A 13,288-nucleotide genomic window follows, 5' to 3' on the forward strand; every position below is an offset into this window, starting at 1 on the left:
CAAGGTCCGCATACCAGAACCTGTGAGGCCATGCTGGTGCTACCAGAAACACAAACGAAATTTCCATGAGGATCTTGGAGATCACTTTTGGAAGAAGAACTAGAGGCGGGAAGATATAAGCAGGTTGGTAAAACCAAGGAACTGCTAATGCATCCACCAACTCCGCCGGAGGATCCCTGGACAGGTACCTGCAGGGCCGGATTTCCCATTAGGCACAGTAGGCATGTGTCTACAGGCGCCTTGCAGTGATGGGCACGTGTCTGTCAGTAATTTAAAAAAAAAATAATAAAAATTTTTTTTTTGTGAGGGCATTAATTTTAGTAAAAATTGTGCTGCCAGGTGCTTACAGAGTCGAGTGTTTCATTTGGGAATATGTTACAGCAGTTGAGGGAGCCATGAAGGAGAGAGGGGCAAAGATTAAAACTAAACCCCTCACATTTTCGCCAGGCATGTTTAGTTTCACTTTTATTTTATGTACTTCTGTTGCCTCACACAGCCAAGCTCCATGCTGATGTGTAGCAGACAATTTTTGTTGAAGGAATGAAAGCTTCAGAGCAACAGGTTAGGACTGTACAAGGCTTCTAATGCTGCCTAGAATGACAACATAACAAGCAGAGCACTTTAACCCCTTGGCTACCAGAGAGGGTTGCAGTGTATTCCCTTGTTATGTGCTGTAGTGCATTTTGATAGCCAGGGGGTTAAATTCTGCTTCAGGATGAATGTTTTTGTTCTATAAAGGCCTTGGAGGTGAGGAGGTTATGTGGGACTAGCTGCTCTGCTCTTTATTACAAGCTGCCAATTGTGATTTACAGCCTTTAGGGCACTTTGACAACAAAGTTTGTAGACTGTAAGGCTGTAAAATGTGTATGTGTGTAAACCACTCACATGGCATATTTGTTTGTATGTATGTATATGTATGTATGTATATATATATATATACACACACACAAATCACATTAAAAATGGTTAATCTTTTATCAAGTAAGTGTGGTATGTTTGTGTTTTGTGGTAAATTGAATTTCTAATTTCTAATTTTAAACACATTTGTTGACCCCTGGATTACATATAATCTACAACATTCCATTTTTTCCTTTAAGAGCAACATCCTATTATATTTATATTTCAGAACAAAATAAATGTAACATCTGTGTGTATTTGTACCAAAAATATCAGAGTTCACAAGATTTTTTTCATGTAGTGGAAAAAAGACCTACATTTTATATTTTCTTCCACTGGCTGCACAGGTTGTTGATGAGCTTGCATACTGCTAGTTTTAATATTGCTATTGTTTACACAAAACTGTGTTTAAATCCAACAAAATGTTAAGCACATAGTCAAAGTCATCTCCAGAAAAGCAATACACTAATGGCTTGTAAGTAAACATGTCCTCTGAGCCCATCTGGGTCTGCACAGATGTGTATTGCTGTCTCAGAACTGACATTGACTTTTGCAAGAGGCTAACACACTTCTGTGCAAGCACTAGTGCAATAATAAAATGCCCTAGCAAACTGTCACATTTTATGTCCCTTTAAATAGGGTTTTCTTTAGAATATTTTGCATTAAAAGTTTAACATGATTTGTTTATGTTATACATAATAGAAATTGTATGGCCATTTGAGTTAAGTGAATATTGATTTTTGGTGTAGCTTCCATTACAACAAATATTGCAATTGGTGTGTGTATCTCCATAATATGGAAAATGTAATTTTACATCTAATATTTATTTTTAGTTGTCCTACATAATAATAAAAAAGTCCTCATTTTTTTCCACTTGTTTTGGGGGGGGTAGGGGGGCGCTTCAAGTTTTTGTGCCTACAGGCACCTGAGATGTAAATCCGGCCCTGGGTACCTGGGAATCTGATAAGACACATCTGGATGAAGTGACCACTCCCCCGGATGTAAAGTCTGACGGCTGAGATAATCTGCTTCCCAATTGTCTACACCTGGGATATGTACTGCAGAAATTAGACAAGAGCTGGATTCCGCCCAAGCAAGTATCCAAGATACTTCTTTCATAGCTAGGGGACTGCGAGTCCCACTCTGATGATTGACATATGCCACGGTTGTGACATTGTCTTAAAACAAATGAATAGTTCTCTCTTAAATAGAGGCCAAACCTGAAGAGCCCTGAAAATAGCATGGAGTTCTAAAATATTGATTGGTAACCTCGCCTCTTGAGATTTCCAAACCCCTTGTGCTGTCAGAGATCCCCAGACAGCTCCCCAACCTGAAAGACTTGCATCTGTTGTGATTACAGTCCAGGTTGGATGAACAAAGGAGGCCCCTTGAACTATACGATGGTGGTCTAACCACCAATTCAGAGAGAATCGAACATTGGGATTTAAGTATAATAATTGTGATATCTTTGTATAATCCCTGCACCATTGATTCAGCATACAAAGCTGGAGAGGTCTCATATGAAAAAGAGCAAAGGGGATTGCGTCCGATGCTGCAGTCATGAGACCTAAAACTTCCATACACAAAGCCACTGAAGGGAATGACTGAGACTGAAGGCTCCGACAAGCTGAAAACAATTTTTATTCTTCTCTTGTCTGTTAGAGACAGAGTCATGGACACTAAATCCTATCTGGAAACCTAAAAAGGTGACCCTTGTCTGAGGAATCAAGGAACTTTTTGGCAAATTGATCCTCCAACCATGTCTTTGAAGAAACAACACTAGTTGATTCGTGTGAGATTCTGCTGAATGTAAAGACTAAGCTAGTACCAAGATATCATCCAAATAAGGAAATACCGCAATACCCTGTTCTCTGATTACAGAGAGTAGGGCACAGAGAACCTTTGAAAAAATTATTGGAGCTGTCGCTAGGCCAAATGGAAGAGTGACAAATTGGTAATGCTTGTCTAGAAAAGAGAATCTCAGAAACCGATAGTGATAAGGATGAATCGTAATGTGAAGATATGCATCCTGTCATTGTGGACATATAATGACCTTGCCGAACAAAAGGCAGAATAGTCCTTATAGTCACATTTTGAAAGTTGGCACTCTTACAAAACGGTTCAAAATTTTCAGATCCAGAACTGGCCTAATATCAAGAGGACTAGTTTCCTCAATGTCCAAAGTAATTAACACTTCTTTCAACAAGGAACGAATATACTCCAATTTCCTTATATGGCAGTTTCAGGAATGGAAAAAAAATGCAAAGAGTATAGCACTCTGAGAATAGAAAAAGGCAAGAGGCATATAGGAAGTGGGGTTTAAATAAAATTATTTGGCGCCAAGTATGACGCGCAACGCAAAATGAATTTTTTTGGCGCTAACAACATCCGGAAATGACGCAACTCACATCATAGCAGACGCAACCTTGTGCAAGGACACCTGGCATCAACTAAGACACCGGAAATTACGAATCTGCATCACTGGACGTACCTTCGCGCCAAAAAAATTCTCGCACCAAGATTGACACAACAAATATCAGCATTTTGCGGCCTCGCAAGCCTAAATTTTGCCCGCGAAAATTAATGAAAACAGTCAATTTTGAAGAAAAGACTATAAAACTAAATATGTTTTTACTAATTTTGAAACTGATAGTCTGCAAAAGGAAATATACATAAACCTTACTCATGGCAAATATAAGTACAATACATTTATTTAGAACTTTACATTAATACATAAAGTGCCAAACCATAGCTGAGAGTGTTACTTATGACAATTTTGAGAGGGGCCTGGAACCTAACTCCCTCACTTCCCATTGACTTACGTTATAAACTAAATTTTAATTTACAACGGTTTTGATTTACAACCATTCCTCCTGGAACCTAACCCCGGCGTAAACTGAGGGCTACCTGTATTTTTCCTGATCACTCTCAGTAATTGGGATTTGAGTATTCCCATTTTTAACTGAGGTGGGTGAAAACTCTGAAATTTTAATAGAGTATTTCTATCAGTGGGTTTTGAAAACAATTTAGTATTAAAATTACAATAATCAAAATGGTCATCTTTGAAAATACAAACATCTAAAAAATTGAATCTTATGGTAATCAAACTCCATTTTAAACTGGACATTTGGCATGTTATTATTCAACTGTTCAAACCAAAAATTCAATTCAGACTCACTGCCATCCCAAATCAAAAACACTTCATCAATGTAGCAACGGTATAAAATAATATGTGGATTGTTTATATTGAAAACAAATGTATCCTCATACCAGAACATAAACAAGTTGGCATATGCCGGGGCCAATGAAGACCCCATGGCAGTGCCCACCAACTGTAAGTATAATGTGTTTTCAAAACCAAAATGTAATTGTGTGTTAAACAAATTTCTAATAATTCTATAATAAACTCAATAGGGGGTTCTAAATAATCATGATCAGATGTCAGTTTACTTATGACATCCTGTACACCTAAATCATGTAGAATTATACGGCTAGATTTAGAGTTTTGTCGGTAACGACCCAAAAAGCTAACGCTGGCTTTTTTCTGGCCGCACCTTTTAAATAACTCTGGTATTGAGAGTCCACAGAATGGCTGCGTTAGGCTCCAAAAAAGGAGCGTAGAGCATATTAAACGCAACTTCAACTCTCGATACCAGAGTTGCTTACGCAAGCGGCCAGCTTCAAAAACGTGCTCGTGCACGATTCCCCCATAGGAAACAATGGGGCTGTTTAAGCTGAAAAAAAACCTAACACCTGCAAAAAAGCCGCGTTCAGCTCCTAACGCAGCCCCATTGTTTGCTATGGGGAAACACTTCCTACGTCTGCACCTAACACTCTAACATGTACCCCGAGTCTAAACACCCCTAGCCTTACACTTATTAAACCCTAATCTGCCGCCCCCCGCTATCGCTGACCCCTGCATATTATTTTTAACCCCTAATCTGCCGCTCCGTAAACCGCCGCTACTTACATTATCCCTATGTACCCCTAATCTGCTGTCCCTAACACTGCCGACCCCTATATTATATTTATTAACCCCTAATCTGCCCCCCCCAACGTCGCCTCCACCTGCCTACACTTATTAACCCCTAATCTGCCGAGCGGATCTCACCGCTACTATAATAAAGTTATTAACCCCTAATCCGCCTCACTCCCGCCTCAATAACCCTATAATAAATAGTATTAACCCCTAATCTGCCCTCCCTAACATTGCCGACACCTAACTTCAAGTATTAACCCCTAATCTGCCGACAGGAGCTCACCGCTATTCTAGTAAATGTATTAACCCCTAAAGCTAAGTCTAACCCTAACACTAACACCCCCCTAAATTAAATATAGTTTAAATCTAACGAAATAAATTAACTCTTATTAAATAAATTATTCCTATTTAAAGCTAAATACTTACCAGTAAAATAAACCCTAATATAGCTACAATATAAATTATAATTATATTAGAGCTATTTTAGGATTTATATTTATTTTACAGGTAACTTTGTATTTATTTTAACCAGGTACAATAGCTATTAAATAGTTAAGAACTATTTAATAGCTAAAAAATTTAAAATAATTACAAAATTACCTGCAAAATAAATCCTAACCTAAGTTACAATTAAACCTAACACTACACTATCAATAAATAAATTAAATAAAATACCTACAATTATCTACAATTAAACCTAACACTACACTATCAATAAATAAATTAAATACAATTCCTACAAATAAATACAATTAAATATACTAACTAAAGTACAAAAAATAAAAAAGAACTAAGTTACAAAAAATAAAAAAATATTTACAAACATTAAAAAAATATTACAACAATTTTAAACTAATTACACCTACTCTAAGCCCCCTAATAAAATAACAAAGACCCCCAAAATAAAAAAAATGCCCTACCCTATTCTAAATTACTAAAGTTCAAAGGTCTTTTACCTTACCAGCCCTGAACAGGGCCCTTTGCAGGGCATGCCCCAAAGAATTCAGCTCTTTTGCCTGTAAAAAAAACACATACAATACCCCCCCCCCCAACATTACAACCCACCACCCACATACCCCTAATCTAACCCAAACCCCCCTTAAATAAACCTAACACTAAGCCCCTGAAGATCTTCCTACCTTATCTTCACCATACCAGGTTCACCGATCGATCCAGAAGAGCTCCTCCGATGTCCTGATCCAAGCCCAAGCGGGGGGCTGAAGATGTCCATGATCCGGCTGAAGTCATCATCCAAGCGGGAGCTGAAGAGGTCCATGATCCGACTGAAGTCATCATCCAAGCGGGAACTGAAGAGGTCCATGATCCGGCTGAAGTCATCATCCAAGCGGGAGCTGAAGAGGTCCATGATCCGGCTGAAGTCTTCTATCAACGGCATCTTCAATCTTCTTTCTTCCGGATCCATCTTGCAGTCCTCCGACGCGGAACATCCTGCTGGCCCGACGGACTACCGACGAATGAAGGCTCCTTTAAGGGACGTCATCCAAGATGGCGTCCCTCGAATTCCGATTGGCTGATAGGATTCTATCAGCCAATTGGAATTAAGGTAGGAAAATTCTGATTGGCTGATGGAATCAGCCAATCAGAATCAAGTTCAATCCGATTGGCTGTTCCGATCAGCCAATAGAATGCGAGCTCAATCTGATTGGCTGATCGGATCGGCCAATCGGATTGAACTTGATTCTGATTGGCTGATTCAATCAGCCAATCAGAATTTTCCTACCTTAATTCCGATTGGCTGCTAGAATCCTATCAGCCAATCGGAATTTGAGGGACGCCATCTTGGATGACGTCCCTTAAAGGAGCCTTCATTCGTCGGTAGTCCGTCGGGCCAGCAGGATGTTCCGCGTCGGAGGTCTGCAAGATGGATCCGGAAGAAAGAAGATTGAAGAAGTTAGTGAGGCGGATTAGGGGTTAATAACTTTATTATAATAGCGGTGCGGTCCGCTCGGCAGATTAGGGGTTAATAGGTGTAGGCAGGTGGAGGCGACGTTGTGGGGGGCAGATTAGGGGTTAATAAATATAATATAGGGGTCGGCGGTGTTAGGGGCAGCAGATTAGGGGTACATAAGGATAACGTAAGTAGCGGCGCTTTGCGGTCGGCAGATTAGGGGTTAATTATTGTAGGTAGCTGGCGGCGACGTTGTTGGGGGCAGGTTAGGGGTTAATAAATATAATACAGGGGTCGGCGGTGTTAGGGGCAGCAGATTAGGGGTACATAAGGATAACGTAGGTGGCGGTCGGCAGATTAGGGGTTAAAAAAATTTAATCGAGTGGCGGCGATGTGGGGGGACCTCGGTTTAGGGGTACATAGGTAGTTTATGGGTGTTAGTGTACTTTAGAGCACAGTAGTTAAGAGCTTTATAAACCGGTGTTAACCCAGAAAGCTCTTAACTACTGACTTTTTTTCTGCGGCTGGAGTTTTGTCGTTAGATTTCTAATGCTCACTTCAGACACGACTCTAAATACCGGAGTTAGAAAGATCCCATTGAAAAGATAGGATACGCAATTGACGTAAGGGGATCTGCGGTATGGAAAAGTCGCGGATGAAAAGTGAGCGTTAGACCCTTTCCTGACTGACTCTAAATACCGGCGGTAGCCTAAAACCAGCGTTAGGAGCCTCTAACGCTGGTTTTCACGGCTACCGCCAAACTCTAAATCTAGGCCATAGTGTATAAACTGGCAACGTCAAGTGTGACCAGTAACGCCTCTTTAGAAAAAGATTTATCCTGTACAAGTTTAATCAATTCAATTGAATAAAAAACCTGGTGTTTTTTTAACCGTCACTTACATTGACAATTAAAATATAAACATTAGTCTGTAACATTGTATATACTGAGTGAGCTTTCACTTTTTGTCTCATAATATAAACAGCTTTTGTGCTAGTTTTTAGATTGAGGCATGCACATTATTTAGGTGCATTTATTCATGATATTTTTTATTGTTAACATAATATTAACACACTAATAGGGGTGGTTACTTATAAGGGGAGATAACAGAGGTGCTTTCTTATGTATTTATTAGATGCATGTTTTGCACATTGTGAAATGTATATGGTGATATGTCTATTGACTGTATGCATTTTCTTGACCTATAATATATGTTTGATTGTAGATTGTCTTGAAAAAGGCTTTCTAGAACAGCCAAAACGTTGACTTTGCTATTTTGTGAAATACATAAATAAAAATAATTTTGGATAAGACCTGTGAGTGCCCTCCCAATTCTTCCACTGCATATCCTGATTTGTGGAGTCACCTGGGCAATTCATTGATGAAAGGGGAGTGAGTGCATGTCTCTTTTGGATGATATATATATATATATATATATATATATACTGTAGATATATATATATACTGTAGATATATAGATCTACATCTCTATCTATCAATTTATCCATTTATCTAAAAGTGCAAGCAAAGGATAGAGGCGCCAATGGTGCAGATCAATAATGGTTCAGTAGCAATAATAGCCAAAGATACACAGGGTACTCACATGTGTTGGAGGCACTCACTTATGCCTATAGAGACCGACTGAACCATTATTGATCTGCACCATTGGCGCCTCTATCCTTTGCTTGCACTTTTAGATTTCCTCCTGTTGGATGCCGGTAGAGAGCTGCCTCCATGCTCAGCTAGCTGGATTGCTGTTTAAATCCAGCCTGTGCCTATTGGCATAATTGAATGCCTTCACCTATTGTGAGTACCCTGTGTTCATGTACTATCGGTACACTATAAGAATCCCCATTGATCTGCACCATTGGCGCCTCTTCCTTGTTGTTTTTTCTTAACAGTTATCCATTTATCTATCTATCTATCTATCTATCTATCTATCTATCTATCTATATATATATATATATATATACTAGTCCTAAAGCCTGTGCACACGAGCCATTTTTTGCAGTACAGCGGTCCCACCCCTTGCTCTCTCTCTATCCCCCCTCTCTTTTGATCTCTCTCTCCCTCCTCTCTTATGCTCTCTCTTCCCCCTCTCTTTTGCTCTCTCTGTTCCCCCTCTCTTTTGCTCTCTCTCTCCCCATCTCTTTTGCTCTCTCTCTCCCCTCTCTTTTTTGCTCTCTCTCTCTATCCCCCTCTCTTTTGCTCTCTTTTGCGCTCTCCTCCTCTATTTTGCTCTCTCTCTCCCCCTCTCTTTTGCACTCTCTCCCCTCGTTTGCTCTCTCTCTCTCTCTCTCCCTCTCTTTTGCTGTCTCTCTCCCTCTATTTTTCTCCCTCTATCCCCCTCTTTTGCTCTCTTTCCCCTTTCTTTTGCTCTCTCTCCACCTCTGTTTTGCTGTCTCTAGCCCTCTCTTTTGCTCTATCTATCCCCCCTCTTTTGCTCACTCTATCCCCCCTATTTTGCTCTCTCTCCCCCTTTCTTTTGCTCTCTCTTCCCCCTCTCTTTTGCTGTCTCTCTCCCTCTATTTTGCTCTATCTATCCCCCATCTTGCTCTCTCTCTCCCCACCTTTATTTTGCTCTCTCTCCCTCCCTCTCTTTTGCTGTATCTCTCCCTCTCTTTTGCTGTCTCTCGCTCCTCTCATTTGCGCTCTCTCTCCCTTCTCTTTTGCACTCTCCCCCCTTCTCTTTTGCTCTCTCTCCCCTTTCTCCCCCCCCCCCTCTTTTGCTGTCTCTCTCTTTCCCTCTCTTTTGCTCTTTCTCTCCCCCTCTCTTTTGCTCTCTCTCCCACCTCTCTTATGCTCTTTCCCCCCCATCTCTTTTGCGCTCTAACCTCTCTGTTGCTCTCTCTCTCTGCCCTTTCTCCCCCTCTCTTTTGCTGTCTCTCTCACTCTCTTTTGCTCTCTCTCACCCTCCCTCTCTTTTGCTCTCTCCCCCCTCTTTTGTTCTCTTTCTCTCCCCCTTTCTTTTGCTCTCTTTCCCCCTCTCTTTTGCTGTCTCTCTCCCTCTCTTTTGCTCTCTCTATCCCCCCCTCTTTTGCTCTCTCTATCCCCCCTCTTTCGCTCTCTCTCTATGTCCCCTCTTTTAAACTCTCTCACAGCCACAGGGCCCAGCCCCCCGTCGCACCCGCCCCACACGTGTCCCTACTGCGCATGACAGCTTCGGACAAACACACTTGGTATATTATATTATAGGATATATATATATATATATATATATATATATATATATATATATAATCATTGGTATATATTTCCCCTTTCCTTTCACACAAAAACCCCAGTCTATTTTAAATATTTCTACCACACTTATTATTGTTACTAATTTTTCATTGTCAGGTATTCTTCTGTTTTTACCTTCATTGATTTCTAGGAAAAAAATACAATTGTAAGCCTTTCTTACAGAGCATTTGCTATCACTGTACTTCCCCCAATTATCTCCAAAAATGTTTCTATCCAAACAGTTTCACTGCATCTGACATATACTATTTAGTACCCGATACAATACTCATATATACAACATTTCTCCTGTGATGCTCCAGTGTTTTGAACTCTCTATCTCTCACTAACATATTTTTTCCTAGTTTGCAAAGCTTTAAGTATTGTGTTAAATCTCTATTATTTAGAGAAGGCTATAATTTTACTTAAATGTTTCACTGTCATTCACAACCACTGTCATCTACAATGAATCCGCTTCTTCATTTGTATCTACCGATCACCACTTACTTTGCAAAGTTCCTCGGAAGCAGGGTCCTTTAAAACCACTGGTTAAGTCAGTAAAGTCATGTGATGATTTAATTTAGACTAGCCCTGTATAGAGCTGTAAATAACAGCTCTAATGATATTAACTATAAATACAATTCTTCATTTTCAGCACTAATACAAAGGTTGTATGTGCATGGGTGCATTTCAGTGTGAAATAGAAGCATTTTTACAATATACTTCCATTAGCAAAAATGCTTCTAGTAAAAGTTATTAGGCATACGCAAATATCCTGTGAGGGCCCATGCACCAATATGCAAAGACCACAGCTTCTCATAGAGTCAGTGGTGGCTTGTGTGACACAAATTAAAGGGACAGTCTACCCCAGAACTTTTATTGTTTACAAAGATAGATAATCCCTTAATTATTCATTCCTCGGTTTTGCATAACCAAATGTTTCTGAAGGAACAAATTGCGACTGATTAGGGTCTTCATCATTCTAACAGTGCGTATGGAGTTGTTTCAGAGGGGGATACTCAGAGAAGTAGGTTGGTCACAGTTAGAAGGGGAAGTTGCAGTAAGTGGAAGAGTCAGGCCTCTTCTGAACTGGTACACCACAATAGATTTGCCAGATTGAGTGAAGGTGTTGGTGATGTCAGGTGTAGCAATCTCAGAGGGGGATGTTCTGCCGAACAATTCATTGAACAGTCCTCCAGTCACAGAAGAGGGACATACAAATATTAGCTCAAGATTGATGTTGGTCGTAGGAGACTCTATTATAAGAAAGGTAAAAAGGTTAATTTGTCATCCATGTCCCTTAACTAGAACAGTTTGCTATCTTCTAGGGGCTCATGTTAAGCATATTGATAAATTGCTAGAGCGATCTACGTCTGATCCAGCAGTCATTGTACATATTGGTACTAATGACAGAGTTAAAAGGATGGAATGTCCTAAAATAGACTTCACAGAGTTAGGAAACAAGCTCAAAGCACGGACCTTCACAGTAGAATTACCAGTGCCATGTGCCAACTCAGTAAGGCACAAGGCGCTATGGGCAGTTAATTCCTGGTTAAAAACATGGTGTACAAATGAGGACTTTGACATTTAGAGCACTGGGCTGGCTTTCATTTAGATACAGTCTATAGAGTAAGGATGAATTGCTCTTGAATGGTATGTGTGCAGGTGTGTTGGGGAGAGGATTTAGTCCATTTAGAGAATCTTTTAAACTACAAAAGAGGAAGGGTCGGTCCAAACATAATATAACTGACAGCTTAATCTGTGAATTTAATACATCCAGAATATCTCAAAGCATGGATGATAAAATGGTAAACTTAGGAAATTTCACATTACAAAGTTTGGAGGGAAAAGCATCAAATAGCAACAGAGGGCAAGAAAATTAAAAGTATCACAACAAATGCAATTAGTATGACAGGTAAAATGGGGAAGTTGGAGGTTTTAGCAGTAGAAAAGGAATATGACATTATAAGCACAACTGAAATCAGGTGGGATGATTCACATGACTGGGCAGTTAACTTAGAGGGCTATACTTTATTAAGGAGGGATAGGGGTAATAAAATAGGACGAGGAATTTGCATGTATATTAAACCTACAAAAAGGGAAGATATTTATGATAATACAGGTTTTAATGTAGAGGCACTGTGAATATATATATACCTGTATATATTATTAGGGACAGCAGCCTGCCCCCCAACATGCAAGAAACTCAACTGCTAATACAATTAATAATACTAATAATACCAGTGCTGTAATAATGGGATAATTTAACTAGCCAAAAATAAATTGGAGTAATAAAACTAGCAAAGCAGCTAAGGGAGACAGATTTTTAGAAACGCCCAAAGATAACCTCATGTCATAATTAATAGATTTATTCAAAGAACATAGTATGGCCATATATACAAGGAATGTAACAAATCATAGAAAAGAGCAATCAGATTATCATAAATTTAAAATGAAAGATTAATTGCAAATGATTCTGAGACACACAATACAAGTTTTTTATCTATATAAATGTCAAAAAATATAGTTAATTAAAATGTGAGACGGGTAGCATGATTACAAACAGTGAACGGGGGTTGGGGGGTGGCTGAGATGCCAAAGCTTTTCTTTTTTTAGTATACACAACCGAGGCTTTATATAAAGAAATATTATATTATCAGTATTATTACTGCTATTACTACTAATACGAATACTTCTAATAATAATCTGCTACTTTAAACACAGTGGTCATTTGCAGAAAGAAGAGTTTAGTCTAACTTACTACATACCTGTTTAGCCCTCATTAAGGTACATTAAAAGGAATTTGTATTTATATTTATTTATTTTATGTTTTTTAGGATGATTTCAAGAAATTTTCCAAGAAAAAGGTTTGGTACATTGAGCCTTTCACAGTAGAAGACAGAAAAGAACACATAATGGTTGCTGATTCAAAGTGTCTAATAAAGAAAGCCCTATTATTGCCAGATTACAAGGTATAGTATTTCAGTACATAGACTTAACCATAATGACCAACCCCAAAAAAAGTAGTGTCAATAAAAATCTGTATTTTTGGAAAGTATTAAACAAATAAAATTACAAACTTTCATTGTAAAATCTTTGTATTTAAAGGGATATGAAATCCAACAATTTTCTTTGTGATTCAGATAGACATACAATTTTCCAAAAGTGTCTAATTTACTTCTATTGTCAAAATTGTTTAATTCCCATGGTATTTTTTGTTGAAGAGATACCTAGGTAGATGTCTGGAGTGCTACATGGCAGAAAATAATGCTACCATCTAGTGGTC

General features: G+C 39.0%; 1 protein-coding gene across 1 annotated transcript in view; it reads left to right on the forward strand.

Moving 5' to 3' along the window:
• The window catches only part of LOC128657507 (probable cation-transporting ATPase 13A4), a 252,157-nt gene that overhangs the window by 17,399 nt on the left and 221,470 nt on the right, over positions 1-13,288 (forward strand). Inside the window, exon 3 of the mRNA XM_053711874.1 lies at positions 12,840-12,974. Within this exon, the coding sequence (XP_053567849.1) occupies positions 12,840-12,974 (135 nt within the window). The remainder of the gene's footprint in view (positions 1-12,839; positions 12,975-13,288) is intronic.

The sequence above is a fragment of the Bombina bombina genome, chromosome 4 (assembly GCF_027579735.1).
Source record: "Bombina bombina isolate aBomBom1 chromosome 4, aBomBom1.pri, whole genome shotgun sequence".
NCBI classification, from domain to species: domain Eukaryota; kingdom Metazoa; phylum Chordata; class Amphibia; order Anura; family Bombinatoridae; genus Bombina; species Bombina bombina.